This window comes from Vespula vulgaris, chromosome 25 (genome assembly GCF_905475345.1).
Source record: "Vespula vulgaris chromosome 25, iyVesVulg1.1, whole genome shotgun sequence".
In the NCBI taxonomy this organism is placed as follows: Eukaryota; Metazoa; Arthropoda; class Insecta; order Hymenoptera; family Vespidae; genus Vespula; species Vespula vulgaris.
In genome coordinates this window covers 1,522,716-1,543,885 of record NC_066610.1, presented here as the reverse complement: position 1 = coordinate 1,543,885, position 21,170 = coordinate 1,522,716, and the positions used below count along the sequence as shown (strand labels likewise).

General features: G+C 27.9%; 1 protein-coding gene across 2 annotated transcripts in view; it reads right to left on the bottom strand.

Moving 5' to 3' along the window:
* Positions 1–6,884: 6,884 nt before the first annotated feature.
* LOC127072348 (bicaudal D-related protein homolog) overlaps positions 6,885–21,170 on the bottom strand; it is a 28,402-nt gene continuing 14,116 nt past the window's right edge. For both annotated transcript variants that reach the window (XM_051012723.1, XM_051012724.1), the window contains exons 2-5: positions 10,279–10,611; positions 9,235–9,404; positions 8,801–9,077; positions 6,885–8,425 (exon numbers count right to left, since the gene is read on the bottom strand). In XM_051012723.1, coding sequence (XP_050868680.1) covers positions 7,805–8,425; positions 8,801–9,077; positions 9,235–9,404; positions 10,279–10,611 — 1,401 coding nt within the window. In that variant the 3' untranslated portion in view covers positions 6,885–7,804. The remainder of the gene's footprint in view (positions 8,426–8,800; positions 9,078–9,234; positions 9,405–10,278; positions 10,612–21,170) is intronic.

Genomic DNA, 21,170 nt, shown 5'->3' with positions numbered 1-21,170 from the left:
TGTAAATGTCAATTACCCAGTTTTTTTTTGAAAGAAAATTTTTGAATTTCGGTTGTAAAATTTTTTGCCATATTTTCTTAAAAAATAAAAGAAAATCCAATTCATTGAAAATGTCTCGATGGAAATAATTCAAATTGAAACGCTGAAAAAGACATCATTGAAAGAAGATTATATAGAAGGAAAAAGAAGAGAAAATTCAATCATACAAATGATTAAAAAATTATAATGATTATCATAGAAATTATTTGTTCAAGGTTCGAATCACTATATAATATACTCAAAAAAATAAGAGACATGTTCTTTTATAAGTTTCAGAATTCACCTAAGTGTTCCTAATTAATCCCTGAAGATCCTACAAAGAAATGCAAAGAATATAATTATGTAGTGAAATCACTTGACGATACAGAGATTAGTATATCTTGGAATGATCTTAATAAATAATATAATAATTATAACAAATAATTACAATAATTAATAATAATATGTTATTAATGATATGATATCATATAATGTTCATACATAATATAATATTTTAACAAATATTATTATTTATTATATATACATATATATAAAATTATCAATAATTTCAAACACGGTATATATTATACCAACTATACATATATATAAAATTTTAGTAATTATTATTTCGAATTAAATTTAATTCTCTAAAGTTAAACTCTCCAAGAAGTGTCAAGTGATTTTAAGGATCTATAGATCAATTATTTACGAATCGATGGTCTATAGATCAATATTTTATGAATAGATGATCTATAGATCAATGATCTATGGATCAATGATCTATGGATCAATGATCTATGGATCAATGATCTATGGATCAATGATCGATAAATCTATTAAGAGGACGGTCGTGTTTAATATCGCCGATAATACCCATCGTCGTTTGCGAAAGTCACAAATCTGTGTGGGACCCAGAACGAAGATGTTTCTAACGTAGTTGTTTTTAGATAAGATTAAAAAACGAGATTAAAGACAAAGAATGACAAAGAAAGAATGACAATGATGACAAGATTAATTTATGAGGTGATAAATATCTCCTATAGAAAGAAAGAGAGAGAGAGAGAGAGAGAAAATTTCGAGAAGAGCGTCGAAAAGATAAAAGATAAAAGATGGAAAATATTAAAACGAGGAAATGATATGAAACGTAATATTAATAATAATAAATTATTTCGAAAAAAATGACGAGAATATGTGTATTTGTGAGACTATTTATAATAATAATAATAATAATAATAATAATAATAATAATAATAATAATAATAATAATAATAATATATAGATATTTATTAATAACGATTATAATGTAATAATATTATGAATTTATTTATCATCGATGAGATAGATCCATAATTTGTAAATAATCGCGCGTTATAAGAAATTAATCGAGCCTTTTACTGACTTTAATGGAAATAATGAATAAATAAATGAATAAATAAATAAATAAAACTAACACAATAGCTATATAGTGTTTATAGTGAAACTTATGCCGATTTATCATGTGTGCGATTTATCATTGTCTATCTCTCTATCTCTCTCTTTTTCTCTCTCTTCCCTCTCTCTTTCTCTCTCTCTCTCTCTCTTTTTCACTCTCTCTTTTTCTCTCCCTTTTTATCTTTCTATCTCTTTTCCTCTTTAATAAGAGAAACGATCGATGATAAATATGGAAGACGAAATGATAGATCTCGATTGAAATGAACGATCTGTTAATCAAACGTCGTACATAAGTACATACACACACACACACATATGTACACACACGCGCACATATATATATATATATATATATAATATTTAAGTATAAAAACGTTTAACTGTGTATTTTTCATTAACATGGTAAAATACGTATATATTATTATATTATTAAAAAACAAATTTTATTGAATATATAATTATGATCTTTTCTAATATATAAAAAATAAATTTGTTATTCGTATATGTAATAATAATAATAATAATAATATTAATATTAATAATAATAATAATAATAATAATAATAATCATGATATTTTTTCATAATTATTATTTTTAATAATTCTAAAATAGTAACGATTTTTTAAAAAATTATTATCTGTAATAAATTAATAATTAATGATATTTTTTATAAATAATAATTGTGTATATATTATATATTATTGTTATCATATAATCATAATAATAATAATATGCAATATATATATGCATATATATATATATATATGTGTATATGTATGTATGTATATATGTACGTATTTATATATGCGTATTTTACCATGAATAAAACAGTTAAATAATAATTATATATTATTATTATTATTATTATTAATATTATATATTATTATTATTATTATTAATATTATTATCATTATTATATATTACTTTTTTATGTTATATATTAATTATTTATATATTATTATTATTATACAATATATACACACATATATATATATATACATATGTGTGTGTGATCGTGTGTGTTGAATATGTGTACATATGTAACGACATGAATCTCTTCTAAATTTTAATAATTCATATTCTATATTCAAATTTCAACCCAAACCTAAATGATTTATAAATCAATCAGATCTGCAGAGACATTCAATGAATCACTGTTAATGCATTTTTACTTTTAACAGCAATTTTTACAACTATAGTAAATATATACTCGCGCGATACTATCACACACACACACACACACACACACACATATACATTGCACTTTGCAGAAAGTGGCGTCGCAAAAAATCACGAATGCACTCATACATACATATATTCATACATGTATACATACATACATTCATTCATACATATATACATACATGCACGCACTGAAAAAAGAAGAAAAAGAATGATACAAAAAGATTAAACAAATAAATGAAATAAACGATTTAAGAAGTACTCTCTCGGAATGGCAAAAAAAAATCAGCACACAAAAAAGTAATAATAATAATAATAATAATAATAATAAAATAATAATAATAATTAATAATAAATAATAATAATAATTACGCATAGCTTCACTGTCTTAACTTTATATAAATGTTAAACCATGTCGCGCCACACAAAATACACACATATACATACTACACACACACATACACGAGTATATGAGAAAAGCTGAGCTAAATAAATAAATAATTAATTAATTAATTAATTAATTAATTAACTATTATTTAATTAATTAATTAAAATTGTAATAAAAGCAAATAAAAAAAATAAAAATATATATATGTATACATATATATATATATATATATATATATACGTGAAACTGGATGCCATTCTTGTAACTGAACTATAGCATAGCAAATCCTATACTTTAAATATTTACCATGAACATGTAATATCATTTAAAGGATGCAAGAAAAAAATAAATAAATAAACAATAATGATGATATATTATTATGATTAATAAAAACAAATAAATTATAATTATAATAATGATGATAATAATAATATAAAATGCGATATACCGACAGAGAAGCAAATAAAAAAAGAAAATATTAATAATAATAATAATAATAATAATAATAATAATGTTGTTTCTGCACAAAAAAAAAATTAACACGAATGCTTCGTTGATAAATTATAATTCTCTCTCTCTCTCTCTCTCTCTATCTCTCTCTCCTCCCTCTCTCTCTCTCTCTCACTCTCACTCTCTCTCTCTCTCTCTCTCTCTCTCTCTCTCAATCTCTCACACTTATTCTATCTATCTTGAAAATATTATTAAACAATTTATGGCAAATAATAATTGATAAATTTTCTTTTTTTATCAAAACGTGAAATCGTCATTTGCAAATGTATGTGTTTTATGAAGATTGTATATCGTTGTTGTTATTATTATTATAATTATTATAATTTCTATTATTATTATTATTATTGTTATTATTATTATTATTATTATTATTATTATTATTATTATTATTATTAATTTTTAATCTTTTTTGTATGTTAAATTATCGATAATCACAAAAGAATAATTATTATCATTATCATTATAATTATCCTTATTATTATTATTATTATTATTATTATAATTATCATCATCAACAGTATTATGATTATTGGAAATTATTATAGATAAATTTTTTTTATTCTTTCCTTTTTACGTGTAATTATAAATTATTAAATTATTAAAAAATTCTCGCTTAAAAATCACCTGTAAATGTATTTTATAAATATATACACACACACATATATATACACACATATATTATTATTATTATTATTATTATTATTATTATTATTATTATTAATCATTGTTGACAAATTTTTATAATTTTTTTTGAAATGCGATCGTTAAAATTATTTATGAATGTATTTTACGCAAAAAAAAAAAGAAAAACGAGAAGATCGAAAAAATCTTATATAATTATCACCATTATCAGTATCATTATTATTATTACTATTATTATTATTAATATCGCTATTATTATTATTATTATTATCATCATCATCATCATTAGTATCATCATCAAATTATTTTCATGATTGTGATCTCATTTTATTATTACATTGCGAACAAATGGTTGAAAAAAAAAATACAAACAACAATGATAATAGTAATAATAATAATAATAATAATAATAATAATAATAATAATCATAACAACAACAACAATAACGATAATAATAATAATAATCAGAAGAATTGTCGTCCTTGTTTCCGCAAAATAAACCACTGCTTCAATGTAAAAGATCGAGAATGATCGAAAACGATGGAGAATGATCGAGATTTATGAAAAGCAATGAAAAAATAAAGAAAACAAACGATAACTAGATCAGCTGATTAAACAGAATGAAAAGTAACCTTTATCGTACTATTAAAACAAAAATAATAATTATTATTATTATTATAATTATTATTAAAAAATGATTAATAAAAAAAGAAAGAAAGAAAAATGGATACTAGAGAGAGAGCATCGAAGAAAAAAAAGAAGAAGAAAAATAAAAGGAAAACAGAACTACTGTGATTATGCTTAAAAATAAAATTTAATCTAATCACGTTGATTTTACGATGAAATAATGATGATTGAAAAAGAAAAGAAGAAAAAAATGAAAAGAATATTATTATTATTAATAATAATAATAACAATAACAATAATAATAATAATAATAATAATAACAATAATAATAATAATAATAATAACGAGATATTTATTATTATTAAAAAAAAGAAAAAAAAAATATACCAAAATATCGTCGGCGTTTCGTGTGCAAAAAAGAAAAAAGAAAAAAAAAAGTAAAAAAAATAAAAAATAAGAGGAAAATGGTAACGTCTAAATGATTACAAAAAAAAAAATAGAAAAAAGCAAGAAAAAAAAAAAGGAGAAAAGAAATTGTCTAAGGGGAATTTAACAAAAAAAGAAAAAAGGATAGAAAAGTGAAAAAAGAAAAAAAAAAGAAAAAAAACCAGTTTGTATGCACCTGCTCCCAGATTGTTCATGCCCAATTTGTATTGCGTAGTTGGATCGATCGATTATTATATTATTAATAAAAAAAAAATTAAAAAAAAATATTATATATATATAAAAGTATATGTGTATATATATATATATATATATACACACATATATGGATAAAAAATGTGTGAAGATTGCTACTATATATATATACAATATGTATATGTATATGTATACGTATATATATATGTATATGTATATATATATACATATATATATACATACATATATATGTGTGTACATATGTATTGTGCATGCCGTATTGTGCCGGACATATGCATATGCATGTAAGAGCGACAGAAATGAAATGAAATAATGTAACTACTACACCTGCCTCTTGTGAATAAATGCCTATTTGTTTCTTTTCAAAAAAAAAAAAAAAAAAGAAAAACAACTCTCGCACTTTATTCTTATTATGACAATTATTATTTATTAATTATTATTATTTCAGGACAGCGTCTGGATTTTTATTTTGTATTTTATTTTTCTTGATTTTTACTTTATTTCATTTTATTTTTTCTAACTACATTAAGGAACAACATGATAGCAGTTTTTTTCTTTTTCTAAAAAATCTTTCCTCTTATTGAATAATAGTTCACGAGACAATAAAAAGGAAAGAAATATTTCTGCAATTTTAAGGGTGGTTTGCAACCCCTCTTGAGACCCTCATTTTGGAGAGATACCATCTTAAAAAAAAAAAGAAGAAGGAAAAGTAATTCTATTCTCAAGAAAACTAAATCTACGAATTTGTGTCTTAATAAAAAAAACAAAGATCACGTTTCGTTCTAATAGTAAAAAAATAATTATTATCTGTTATTCGTTGTTTCTTTTTTTTATTTTTGAACGACAAAGATCGCATTATTGCATCGATCTAGTTTCTTCTTTTTTTTTTCTAATAAAATTTGTCGATATTTGCGGTGGATTATGATGAAACGATAATTCCTTATCCTTGAGGGTGGTTTTCACCCTCAATTTCCTCCTCGTTTTAAGACAAGTCGTCCTGAAGATACTGAAAAAGAAAAATCTCCACGAACCCACAAGTATGTAATATAAATTGTCTATTAACTTTTTCTTTTTTTCTTTTCCAAAATAAGTCATTTCGTTCTTAATTACGATCATTCTTTTCTTCTTCTTATTATTATTATTCTATCTTTCAATTTTTTATTTTCCTTCTACTCTCTCTTTATACACTTAGTTTCTATTATAAAACAAAAAATAATAATTTAAAGAATTTGCAAGACATTAGGGATGATTTTCAATCCATTTCAGTGAAATTAAAAATAATTTTTCATCGAGAAAAGAAAAAAAGAAATTTTTCTCTATCTTTCTTTCTACAAATCTACAAATTTTCGCAACTCCGGATATATAAATCCGATGCAATTCGTTTATTTGTTCATAATTTTACAAAGAAAAAAAAAACAACACTACGAAACAGAAAAATTCGCAACACAGCACGATTTTATTAAATAAATATTCCTGATAGTAATCAATCCGATAATGTATTACACATTATGATACACACTCTGTTATGAATCTAATATTAATTAGCAAACTTTGATTAGTCTTATCAAATCATTTTTATTGCACGCTAATTGTCTATTGTCCTTCAAATTTTCACTTGGAAAAAATTCGTTGATTCACTTCACTAATCCATCTTGGACGGACATTAATAATACTAATAATACTACTACTACTACTACTACTAATAATAATAATAATAATAATAATAATAATAATAATAATAATAATAATAATAATAATGATAATAATAATAATGATAATAATAATAATAATGATAATAATAATAATAGTAATAATAATAATAATAATACTAATAATAATAATGATAATAATAATACTAATAACATAAACATTAAGTACACAATTGGCCTAACACTTCTCTTAATCATTTGTCCTATACAAATTACTCTAATTACATTCTTCTATCTGATCGTCATCAATAAGAAAGATTATAACTATATACACAAAAAGTTCGAGATCGTTCAAGCCGTTCGGCCATAATGTTCAATAGTTCCAAGAAGAAACAATGGTATTTGTTTAAACAATTTTCATAAACATTTTTCTTCTTTCAAACGTTCGGATGATCGTTCGTCTTGAAAAAAAAAAAACAAAAAGAAAAAAAAGAACTTTTTTCACCCCCAAAATCTCAATAAAAATCAATTAAATCCAATAAGTATTCCACTTTTGTACACTGTTAAAAGTAAAATGATGTAATAGTCCTTCGTTGATGTTCGTAAGGGTTGGTAGATGAATAGGGTTAGGTGAGGGGGTTGTTGAGGAATAGGGTGGTGAAAAGAAAATTTATTCACTTAGTCAATTTCTCCTTCGTCAAAACAAGCCAAACATTTTTTTGGATGAACTGTTACTCCTCTTTTTTCTAGCAGGTGCAACAACCTCCGAAGATTCCTTGTTAATCGTAGAGATTGGGTTAGATGTTGGCGTCAGTTTACTACGTACTTGTTCGTCCAACAAAACCTGTACGTCTATTTGCCATTGTTCGAGTTGTTGACTGAGTTCAACCTTTTGTTGTATCGCTTCCATCAATTGACTGTTTGCTTGTAGAACGTCTATCCTTGTTCTGGCCAATTCGACTTCAGCTCTGTTCTTTCTAGCAACAGCTTGATCTCTGACTTGATAAGCCTGTGCCAATATTTCGTCCTTCGTTAACTGTGTATGTTCCATATCGTTTCTAGCTCTGTCACGTTCCTCCTTAACTCCTCTCAGTTCAGCCTCGCAAACACTGAGTTTACTCGTGGTATCCAACAAAGTCTCTCCACGGCGTTTCAATTCATCCTGGGTTTGTTTCAATTGTTCCTTGGTCTGATCCAATTCCTCTCGTACGCGATGCAGTTCAACAGCTAATCCTAATTCACCTGGGGCACCTCGACCCGATAATGCCAAATTATAAACTTCTTCTACCAATTCCATCAAAGCTCCAGGATAATTCACCTAAAAGTTATACGCTCGTTAGATCACAATACTTTTGATAATTCGACGATGAATGTTCAGAAAAAAAAAAAGAAACAAAACAAAAATAACTTCACTTAACTTGGACAAAGGAATTTACAAAAAGAAAAAAAGTGGGAAAAGGTTTTCGTCTCTAATTCGTTTTCTCCAAATCTTAACAAATTTTCAAAGTAATACTTTAACAAGGATTAAGCTGACAAGACGATTCTGAAGTATTCGTGATATCCCTCAAACGTTAGGGTCGAGACAGGAAACTAAAGAACAAAGGATATCCGAGCTCCCTATACCCAACAATAACATCTACGTGCACACACACACTCACGTTCAAAAGGTATTCCCTGTCTCGCTCTAACTCACCTCAGCTTCTGTATTGTTAGCAATGACAAGCATGGATTCGTCGCAGTCGCTCTGTAAACCCGAGTCATCTTCTCCCCTACGTAAATGAACGCAAAGTTCCTTCAACCGCTTAACCGCTCTGGTAACTTCCGATCTTAGGTCTTCCTGTTCGCCCAACGAACTTCCGCTCTCTTCGCACTCCATCTCCACTTGAAGTGACCTTGGTGGTTTTTGAATCGATCCAGATCTACCTCTTCTCTCGACTTCGATCGCTGCTAACGCTGCTGCTAACTCGTCTCTAAAAATTTGAGTGTTAAAAATTGAAGACTTTCTTTCTTAAGGATTTTCGTCAGCCATTCGTTAAACTATGTGATTTAATTTGATCTATTAAATCTATATTTGAACGAGCAACATTGTAATCCATGATAACGATAGACCCTGATCGAACTTCTTACCTCTCTTGTTCCGCTAGTCTGGTTCGATGTTCAGCCTCGTGTCTAAGTCGTTCCAAGGCCGCGGCTCTCTCCTCAGCTTCCTCGAGGGCCGCGACCGCCCTGGCTCTCTCCTCACGTAATTCCAAGGACCTCCTCTCTAATTCCGTCCTCTGAGCGGAGACCAATTGTACCTGAAACAGTAGTTCACAGTTCATTTTTTTCAATAGATTAAATTAAAACTTTCGAATCAAACTTTGTAATTGATAACAACAATTGGGACAATCGAAACGATCTTAGGTTTCTTTAACCGTACTAGAATTAAACGATTAGATCAAAGCGTTAGGTCGAGCTACTCATGCGGAATTAGTATCATTACGTTCTAACGTTTAGGATAATAAGATAAATTGTCAGGTAAGTCGAATGGAAATCTTCCTAACTGAGTGGGATATATTTTTCTTATTAACTTCAGACTCGTAATAGATTATATATATATATATATATATATATATATTTCTTTTCTTTTTCGATAACTGTTGGAACGATGCAAGTTAAAAGTTAGATATCTTTTAAAAATCTAGAGTATTTGATCGATATTGAAATAATTATTGATTATTATTATTCATTCGAATGTTTCTAGGTCTGATGATTTCTTTTCTTCTTTTTTTTATCGAACTACAATTCGTATCATTTATCAAGATCAGTCAAGTAGAATACTGAACTTTATAAATCAGTTTACATTGACAAAATAAGCTCTCGTTTACATAAATCCATTAAAGAAAGAAAGAAAGAAAGAAAGAAAGAAAGCTAGAAAAAGAAGAAAAAAAATTTCCGATCACCGACGATATCATTTACGTAATCAACGATAGAACGGAACTCATTTAAAGAACTCTGAAATTTCAGAACACGTTGTCCTCCGATCGAACTGCAACAGAGACTAAAAAAAAAAAAAAAACAGAAAGAACAACAACAACAAAATTCTATCAGGTAGAACGTATTCCGCACGAGTGAAGGATTGAAATAAAAAAACAAATAAAAAAAGAAAAGAATAGTTCAAGGTCATATTACCTCATCCCGTAAGATCTCCAAACTGCTGACATGGTCCTGCAACGTATTGCTCCTGTGCGCACACTTCTCACGTAACAATTTAACTTCTAAAAACAATTGTTCCTCCTGTTTTGCGGCCTCCCTCAGCTGATCGGCCAATCTTGCATTCTGTGCTGTCAATTCCGTAACCAATGTGGCCTGGTCTCGTTCCGCCCTTCTTGCACGTTCGTTTTGTTCCTCCAACTGACTTCTCAATGTTTCTAAATCCGTTTGAAGCTCGATAACTCTAGCTTCACTTTCGCCTTTAGTTTCCTCCAATCTCCTACGTAACAAATGCCTCTCCTGTTCGAGACTCTAAACACATATAAACATATATAAATAAATAGGATACGTATATAACACGTATGTGCGTGTATGTGTCTATGTGCGTGTAAACCTTTTTCTTTTTTCTTTATTTCCTTCCGTTGATAGAATAAAAGTAAACCCCTCGAAAAAAAAAAAGATTAATAAAGAAATATGTAAAACTTGTAAAACGTGCGGAATTGACACTATTGCCACGTGCTATTAGATAGAACGTTAGAGAACTAATACTGCAGTAATACTGTATAATACTCTTTGGTACGACCGTATATGTATGTCTATAACTATATTTAGTATCAGACTTGCGTAAGATCGTATTAGTGTTAGCTCGTAAAGCTTCCACGACGTGGGTACAAGAAAGTCACATTTCTCTTGTGTTTTGATTTCTTGATTTCTTCTTTTTCTTTTTCTTTTTTTTTTCTTTTCATTTTTTTGTGATATTAATATCACTTACCGGTTGGTGTGATATTAAAAGTTTGATCATTAAAAATTCTTTACTCTCGCTGTTGCATTGCAGCAGTTTTGTTTTACAAAAACAAAAACATTGATAGATCTAACGTGTGTCTCGAAAAAATGTGATCGAAGAAGTTTTGATCCATTTAAGAAATTTTTTCGGACCTACCCCGAACCTACTTCACCCTCACCATCACTCACCACCCTTCTCTCGAACTCTATATTTTATTGGATTTTAATTCGTTTCTTTTTTTTTTTATTCGTACGCAATAAGAAAGTTAATGTAAGCGTGTAAATGTTGTGCGGTGTAACAGATGCATATGTATTTTCTTCAAGCTTCGTTGATTTTGAGATAGAAAAGTGTATGTGTGTGTGTGTGTGTGTGTGTATGTATGCGTGTGCGTATGCGAAAAATGTAATCTTTATATACCAGGTAAACCAGTTTCTTTCGTATTTCCATTCAAGATTTTTTTCTTTCTTTTCCTTTCTTTTTGTTTCTCATTTTTTTTTGTTTTACTTTTTATTTCGATGATTTTGTTTTTTCTTTTTTTCTTTTTTTGAAATCACCTTTCTCGAAGCGAAGTTGCTCGTTGAGTTTTAAGAAGTTACGGTGTTCGCTTTGCAACGGGATAAGAAATCGAAGAAAGTTATTGAGTTTTTGTTTTTATTGCCGATAGAAAGTTTAAAAAAAAAGATATGAAAATGGGAAAAAATTAATGAGGTGTTAGATATTTAAAAAAAAAATAATAATAATAATAATAAGATATAGGAAATTTATTCGCAATTTATTTGCAATTTATTCGATTGTTGCAATTTATACAGATCGTGGGGGGGAAAAAGTTACTAGACGGATTCTGAAATTCCTAGATTGTTAAAAAAGCAAAAAAAAAAGAGAGAGAAGAAAAAGAAAGGGAATTATCGTCAATTAAGAAAAAAATCACAAATTAAAATTGAAGAGTCTCAATAACCCAGTTTGTGCACAAAAGAGAGAGAAAAAAAAGAATACAACTCTAACAAAAAATAAAAGAACACCCGTCCTTCTTTCACAATCCTAAGATCTTATATAATTTCTCCAAAAAAAAAAAAAAAAGAGAGAGAGAGAGAGGAAAAAACCCTAAACAATACAATTTTATCCAACCATAATATACTCTATCCCTACCTCGCTAAAAAAAATCGCTAGAACATCAACTCGTCGACAAAGTATCGAGCCTAACAAAGATTCTCGAAGATATGACGATGAGTAAACTTAAGTGAAAGGAATATACTCTTCCTCCCTCACCTAAAGAAAAAAAAAAAAGATCAAAAAAAATATCCTAAACGATAGAACTCCCACCACAATATTTCGTGTCCTAACCCATGCAAGAAAAAAAAGCAATGAACGAAGAATAATTTTGTTTTCATGGATAAATCATCGAACAAGGTAACAGAGATTCTCGAAAATATTGTTAGTCCAAAGTTAAGTGAAAGGAAGAGTTACGCATTCGGATACCGAGGTCAATCCGCATAATCGGTGATCGACCGAAAAGAACAAAGAGAAAGAAAGGGACTTCTCGTAGAAAGAAATCGTTCGAAAGGAGCCAAGGTATTCGCGCTTGAATAGTGAGGAGTAGGATGAAGGGGTTAGAGCTGGTGAGCTGGTGAGGTGAGAGGTAAGAGGTAAGAGGTTGGAGATGGTGAGAGAGGGGGTAAAATGAGGGTAGGAGTGGGGGTAAGGTGGAGAGGGGTCAACTCTTCTCCTCTTTCGTTTGCCACTCACGGTGAGTAAGGAAAACTGGTTTCCTAAGGACCTGAGATCTCAACGGAGTTCTTTGCTGAATTTTGTTGCTTTGTTTTGTTTCGTATTGTTTCAGGACCGGTTCAGTTCTGTTCGGTCCATTCATCGGAACATGAAAATGATCGAGTCTAATGATCAACACAATTGATCCATTATATTCCGCATTTCAAAGAAATGTTATGTATATGGAAATATATGTGGTAGGTCTGTGTGTATATCCACCCACACATACACACATACAGACACATCATGCGGTTTTATGTTATACTCTGTGTGTTAGCGCATAACGTCCATGAAATATTCAGAAACATTCTTTTACGCTGTAAGCAGAAACTTGTGTATGTTTGTCGGAGGTCAGACTGCACAGTCGATCAATGAGAAGTGATATCCGATGGTAATGATAACGATAAGATAACGTAATTCAGAGGAATACTCTTTTGCTAAAACTTTTGTTCTAATGTTCTTTAGAGATAAGATAATTCTAATTAAATTTGCGGGAGGATATTTATGGAAATGTTGATTTTGATAATGGTACTCGAACAATCGGGATAAACGCAAAAAAAAATCGTTTTTTCTTTTTTTTTTTTAATGAATTTTTTAAATCAAAGATGGCGGATGAAGCTGTTGATTGAAGAACGAAACACCAATTTTTTTCTTCTCTTTTTTTTTTTGTTTAGGTATAAAGTTTCATCGAAAACAATTGGATCTTCGCAATCGAATGCTTTTTTTTTTCTTTTTTTAATCATTTCTACGGAATTGAATTTAATTTGGGAAAAGAGGATTTTTTCCTTTTTTCTTTTTTAACAAATTTCTTCTTTTCCCTTTTTTTCTATTTTTTGTTAGACATCATCAGTTGGTCTATTTCAAGCTTCTCGCCATCGATGATTTCTCTTCTCCTCGAAAGATATTTTTATCCATTAGCCTAGACTCGAACAGAAGTGATAAATAAAGCTCCGATACATGGTCCACCAAAAAAAAAAAAAAAAAGATTTCTAACTTGGTAATTTTATAATTATAAAAAAAAGAAGAAAAAAGAAAGGAAAAAATTAGACTGAGGAACTTACGCAACCATCATCCTGTATTACGAACCACAGAATCGTCAATGATCCCTCACAAAAGAAATGATCATCGATCGACGTAACACGAATTTGATATTTAACAGACACTCTAAACAAAACCCTGATAAAACTCGAGTCGAAAGTTTCTAAGCTCGCATTTGTACAATTCGAAGAAAAAAAAAAAAACAAATCCATCTAAGGAACTTATAGCCCACCCTATATTTGAAGCTGCGGTAGCAACGATCTCTCTTAAAAAAAAATGTTTATCGATCGATTTCCTAGACTCTTAAAAAAAAAAAAAAGAAAAAGAGGAACACAAATTAACTCAAGCAACTTGTGGCCCCAACTCTGTATTTGATATTGGTGGCATTGATAATTCCTTCCGAAAGTTATTTTTATCGATCAGCCTAGCTCGAATTTGATATTCCAGAGGCGTAGACTCAAGTAAAAGAAAGAAAGAAAGAGAGAGAAAGAAAAAAAAAAAGAAATACAGAAACGAAAGAGTTGCTTGGTAGCAAATGTTGATGGTACTTGGTAGTCGCTGTTTAAAGTCGATGGAGTTTATCGAGCTGGAAGGTATGGCCTTGGTTTCCCGTGGTTACTCATCGACCGATCGCTCACTATAACCGTAAGGTAGAGAGCCCAGTAAACCCACAGAACACAGTTCGCCGATCCCCTAAAGTCCGTGAAAGGACGACGATCTTTCTCTCTTTCTCTTTCTCTCTCTCTCTCTCTCTCTTTATCTATTTATCTATCTATCTATCTATCTATCCATCTCACTCTCTCTTTCGATGAAATCATCTGATAGAATAAACTAAAACCTTTCATACATTCAACATTACTTTTCAAACAAGTGTCCTGGAAGTACCTGGACTGTCCTGTATGTGTCCTGGAAAGTACCTGGACTGTCCTGTATATGTCCTGGACTACGTAATTGTTAGCTGTTTAAATCGACCGATGATGATTTATTCATGAGAATTCTTCTTCCGCGTCACTCGACCAACTCTTTTCTCTTTTTCAATTTATTTTATTGAAAGGAATAAACGTTCAGAAGAACGTCCAAACAAAATTTTATCAGATACAAATGCAACTATGATTTCACTACTTTAATCGATTTAATAAAAATCAATCCTCATACCCATGTGTATATATATATATATATATATATATATATATATGTGTGTGTGTGTGTAGACATTTTTGTTCTGATTTAAAAAAAAAAAATCTAATAAAAAATCCTATACCATGTCGTTGTCCTTGATAAAAGGCCTCGATAGATCGAACTCTTAACGATATGAAGCTTCTCCAATTAACGCGAAGACACAAACCAGACATCTAACAGAGAACTAATGCATACCAAACGCAGTATGCGAACACTGTGTTCCTATATGTGTGTGTGTGTACGTGTGTACGTGACACGTACAACACGATGTAACAGATGGAAAGAGATAGCAAGCGACTCACGGAGCAAATGAGAGAACGAGTGAGAGAGGAGATGTTCTCTTTAACAAATTCAAGTCACAGCTGATAACACTAACAACTTATGGGAACCGACGGATTTTTTTTTTTCTTCTTTTCTTTTTTCTCTTCTTTCTTTTCAAGACCGATCTCTCGTGACTCACTCAAGAAACGATCCCGTTCTTCTTGAATACCAATACACCTACATTTACGTATATGGTAACTGTGGGCTCAACTGGTACAGTTTGAGATACACTACTGTACGGGACACCCACATATACATATACACAGATATACGCGGTTGCGTATATTACAGAAGATAAGTTTTGCGGTTATTCCGCACTCCTTTCTTGGGAAAATTTATTCAAACTTGACCTCAGATACAATGAGAGATCGACGATCCAATAAGAAAGTAGTCACTTCCTAGTGACTAGAGTGTAGAGGAAAAAAGAAAAAAAATAATAAAGAAGTGATAATGTTCCTTGTGGCGTCTTTATTGTTGTTGTTGTTGTTGTTGTGAGAAAATTATGATAACTTTCACGTGTCAGATTCTTTTTTTTTTTTGTTTTCATTATTTATTCTTTTTTCTGAGCAGTTTTTTTTTTAACAATACTACGATAATGTTTCCTCTTCAAAAATTCACGTGGAAATAATTTTGCAAAAGAATTCTAAAATTCTAAATAATAATATGAATAATGAATAAGAGGGAAAAGAATTGTTTTGTAAGTTTTTTTTTCTTTTTTTTTTTTTCTTTTTTTTTAATAAAGTCATTGTCTCTACGCAATCGTTTAAATTTTGAAATTGTTTTGTTAAAAGAGAGGTCCCACTTTTTTTAGCCTACAATTGAATATCATCTTGAATACAGTTTAAAAAAAAGAAAGAAAAAAGAAATACAAAAAAACCAAAATTAGTTTTTTCTAAAAATGATTTACAATATATGAAGTTTCTGTAAGTCTGTAAATAATTCTTGTAAACAACAATTTGTGAAATGGACGAATGTTTTAAATGAATACAAAAAGAAAAAAAGATGAATGTTTTTAAACTTCTTTTCTTCTCTTTCTTCCCTCTAAAATTAAATTTCACATCCCCCAAATTAAATTCTTCTCGTACAAGAAATAATTTTCAAATTTTACAAAATAAATTTGCTTTCAATTACCCAATTAACACGGACAGTAATTGTTAAATTTTACGTTAACATTATAATAATTTTATTGAAAAAAAAAAAACTTGTTTTTCTATTTCGTTTACTCGAATTATTTTATCGTTCATTTCTTCTTTTTCCTTCTTCTCCTTCCACATATTTCTCTTATGAAAAATAATTCTAATCGCGTAAAACTGTTTCGTCATAATAAATAATACCCGAGCTCGGTCAATGAGCACCCACCATTATCCCTCCTCCTTATTACATTCGTACAATAATTTTCCTTTCTATATCGAACGGAAGTGTAACGTCTCCCTCAACAGAATACGTTCGTTCGTTGGTCTGCCATTAAATCGAACAAAGTATTCCGGAAGAGGTGCTTTCCACCGTCTATTGGCATAATGTACGAACATAAACGATCTTGGCCGGACGTCATTCGCATTTTTAACAAAAAAAAAAGAAAAGAAAAGAAAAGAAAAGAAAAAGAAAAAGAAAAAAGAAAGGATGAATAAAAGGAAATCATTTCCTCTCGAGTGAATCATTGAAGAGAAACGAAAGTAATTTTGAGATCTTTCTAAAAAAAAAAGAAAGAAAGAAAGAAAGAAAAAATAAAGCATATTCAAGTACTTTCCAATTTATATGCATTTGAATTCGCGTAAATAATTTGTAATGCAAAATGAATATTTAAATCGTCTTACTACGTTCGGAACAAAGAGAGAAGAGAAAAAGAAAATATATTCCTACTTTTTCGTAATTGCATTTAAATTCGAATAAATAATATATTTTATAAAACGAAAAAATATCGTTAATGTTTGATTCGTACGTTCGAAACAAAGAGATAGAAAAAATAAATAAATAAATAAATAAATAAATAAATAAAGCAAGAATAGAAAAATATTCGTAATTTCCAATAATCGCATTTACATTACAATCGCGGAAATAATTCGTAAATAATTAATCTATTGAATAATCAATTAATCTCGATAAACACAAAGTCGCCCAAATAATTTCATTTACGATACAAAATAAATATTTAACGAAATAGGAGTTAAAAAGAAAAGAAAAAAAAAAATTCTTACTTTCCGATAATTGCATATAAATTCGCGCAAATAATTTGTAATAAAAGAAATAAATATTTAACTCGTCTTGTACGTTCGAAACGAGCAGAGTGGGAAAAAAAAGGAATGAGAAAAAAAAGGAAGGAATAAAAAAAAAATCGACGATGACGACGATTTTTCTCTTCGTTTTTTTTTTCCCTCTTTGTTTTCCTCTTTATCTTCTTTTTCTTTTTCTTTCTTTTTCTTTTTTTTTTTTTTTTTTAAACAGAAAAGTCACAGTCAAGATTGCAAAAATTAGTTACTGACTCATCCTACACGACTCATCGATTTCTAATTTTCTAATCAATTCGATCCCAGTTGTTTGTCATTGGAAAAGATTCTTTTTTCTTTCTCTTTCTTTTCTCTCTCTGTTTCTATCCATCTCCTTATTAAAATGTAAAATAACGTTTTTAATAATTATTAACAACTACGCGACGTTCTTAATGACGTCAGTCATGAGTCATGGATAGTTAAAATTATCAGCAACCTGTACGTTAGAAACGTATTAGAATTAGATACTGCGAAGAAAAAAGAAAAAAAAAACAACGATAGTCTGCAAATAAAGAAAGGAAAAAAAAAGAATTAATAAACAAACAAACAAATAAATAAATAAATAAATAAATAAAAGAATAGTCTTTGAAGTATCATCAATTATTTAAACGAAGTTGTGTTTAATGATATTGATCGAAATGTTGAAATTATAGTGAGAATGTATATAACTGATGATACTAATCATTTCATTGTTTAGAATTCTAATATCTATGTGTAGATATACATAGATACGTATTGTTGGTGTTATGATACGGCTTCGTTTATCGGGTTAGTAGATCTCCCTTCATTAAATCTTCTTCTTCTGTTTCGGTTTGGAATCAACCCAGATTTTTCTATTACATTTTTAATAAACTTTCTACGATCTTCTGAAAGAGAAAACTGATTCTTCTATCAATCTTGTTATTATATTCTACTCGATGGATATTATTTGTATTATTATATATTTTATTAATCATTTATATATATATATATATATATATATATATATATACAAATGATTAATAAAATATATATATATATATTGTATTTTTAAATAGAAATTTATTTTGTTTATAATAATTCTTGTGTATGTGTGTATAACTGTGTATATGTGTAAGTATAGGTACATGTGTGTGAGAAAGAGAGAGCGATGAATGAATGAATGAATGAATGAACGAATGAGTGTGTGTACGTACGTATATATGTGTGTGTAATAGATGTGTGTGTGTAATTTAAATATTATCTATTAGATAAAATATTTCTTTAGAAAATATATCTAAAAATTTGTACGTTGGACAAATTAATGTTTGGTCTATTCAATTATTTTTTATTTAATAGAAAATCATATGTACGAATATATTTATTCGAAAGAGTATTCTTTCAGGTGTGAAATTTAATTCGGCTATAAAGAAATTATTTTCAGATGAAACTTTATTTTCGTAAGATTGTTTTCAGATGATACTTCTCATTTATAAAAGATTATTTTTAGATGAGACTTTGTTTTTAAAAGATCGTTTCCAGATGAAACTTCATTTCTAAAAGATTCTGTTTACAGACAAAACTTTATTTTTGAATGATCATATCCAGATCAAAGTTCAATTTTAAAAGACCCTATTCAAGATGATATTTCATTTTTATAAGATTAGACAAAATTTTATTTTGCAAAAGATTCTTTTACAAATGAAGCTTCATTTTTGAAGGATGATCCTCGGATGAAATTTTATTTTCGAAAGATTGTTTTTATTTATCCATTTTCTTTTCTAATTATCTTTAAACAATTCATTGATTGATTCGTTTAAATTTGTATAACAAACATGAATATAATTTAAAGATAATTAATAACAAATTGATAAGATAAGTATCAATTTACACAACTTTTTTTATCTTTCAATTTATTTTATGTATTCAATTAACTTAATTAATTTATATTTTGTTTATGTTGAATTCATATAAACACTTGTTTATTAATCTTCATGTATTAAGCAACAAGTTTTAATTTACTAAAAAAAAGAAAAAAAGATGTTTATTTATAACATTTGAAATTAATAATAAAATTAATAATAAAGATAATTCCAAATATCGCGATGTAGATATTGACGAATAAATTTCATTTTCTATAGAATTTTCTTTTTTTTTTCTTTTTGTTTTTTCTTTTTACAGAAAAGGAGAAAAGAAGAAAAGAAATTAGAACAACGAACACTTTTAATGGAACAATTCGAATAAAAAATAGAATTATTTCCCACGTCAATCTCGAACTATATAAAGTAAGACAGATGTATATATATACGAATAGAATTAGACGTTAGGACGATGGTGAGAAGAGAAATCTAATGGTGAAGAAATTCTAATATCGTCTATCTTTCTAAATAAAGAAGTTTGATCTAACAAGTATAAAAAACAAATTAATAATAATAAAGATAATAGTAATAGTAATAATAATAACAGTTTTATAATTTACTTCTTATAATGTAAATTTAATTTCATATGTATGATACGATTATCATTAAATAAATTTTTAATAATTCATTTTTTTTTTTATTATATTTTCTAATAATTATATATATATATAAAATACAATTTTCATGAAATAAAGCTTTTATTTATATCGTAAATTTAATGTCATATATATATATATATATTTATGTATATATATAAATAAATATATTATATATATAAATATTTTTAATATTATAATTTCGAATAATATATTATATAAATATTAACTATATATAAATATTTAAAATATCATTATTTCCAATATTTTATTTCTTTTTAATTTAACATACATATATATATATAAATATAATTAATATATATATAATAATTATTAATAATATAGATATATATATAAAATATAATTTTAATGAAATAAATTTCTAATAATTCATACTTCTTAATACTATAAATTTAACTTCGTACATATATATGTCAAGATTTTTAATTAAACAAATTTCTAATAATTTAATTTCACACCCACACACATTTCACATTTCATCTAAAACAGAACACATTTGCATAAATATATATATATATATACATACATACATACATATAAAATTTTTAATTTTTCTCATAACACGATACCAAACCGTCTTATAAAAGGAGTTTAAGTTTACTTTCACTGAAAGAAAAGGATAATACTATTCTACTTGCAGTTCGTATTTCCAGTTGAAAAAGGATAAAAGATCATAATCTTGAAAGCAATCGTCCAATACAGGTCTCTCTGAGTTATACATAATAGTAACCAGCTGACTAATTCTAAAAGAGGAAAGGTAAGCAAGCAATCTATGTTGCTACCAGCCACTAAGGAAATTCCACGATGATCCGGGTTAACTGTTACGTCATTAGTACTACTACTACTACTACTACTACTACTACTATTACTAACACTCTACTACTACTATTACTATCTTTTTACCTTCGTAAACGAAGCTAATTCGTCGTAAGCTAATACTAAGTGAACTATACCTACTGATCTACCTGTAACACTTTCTGATTAGAATCTTAGTCTTATGAAACGAATAATATTTCTAAATAAAATG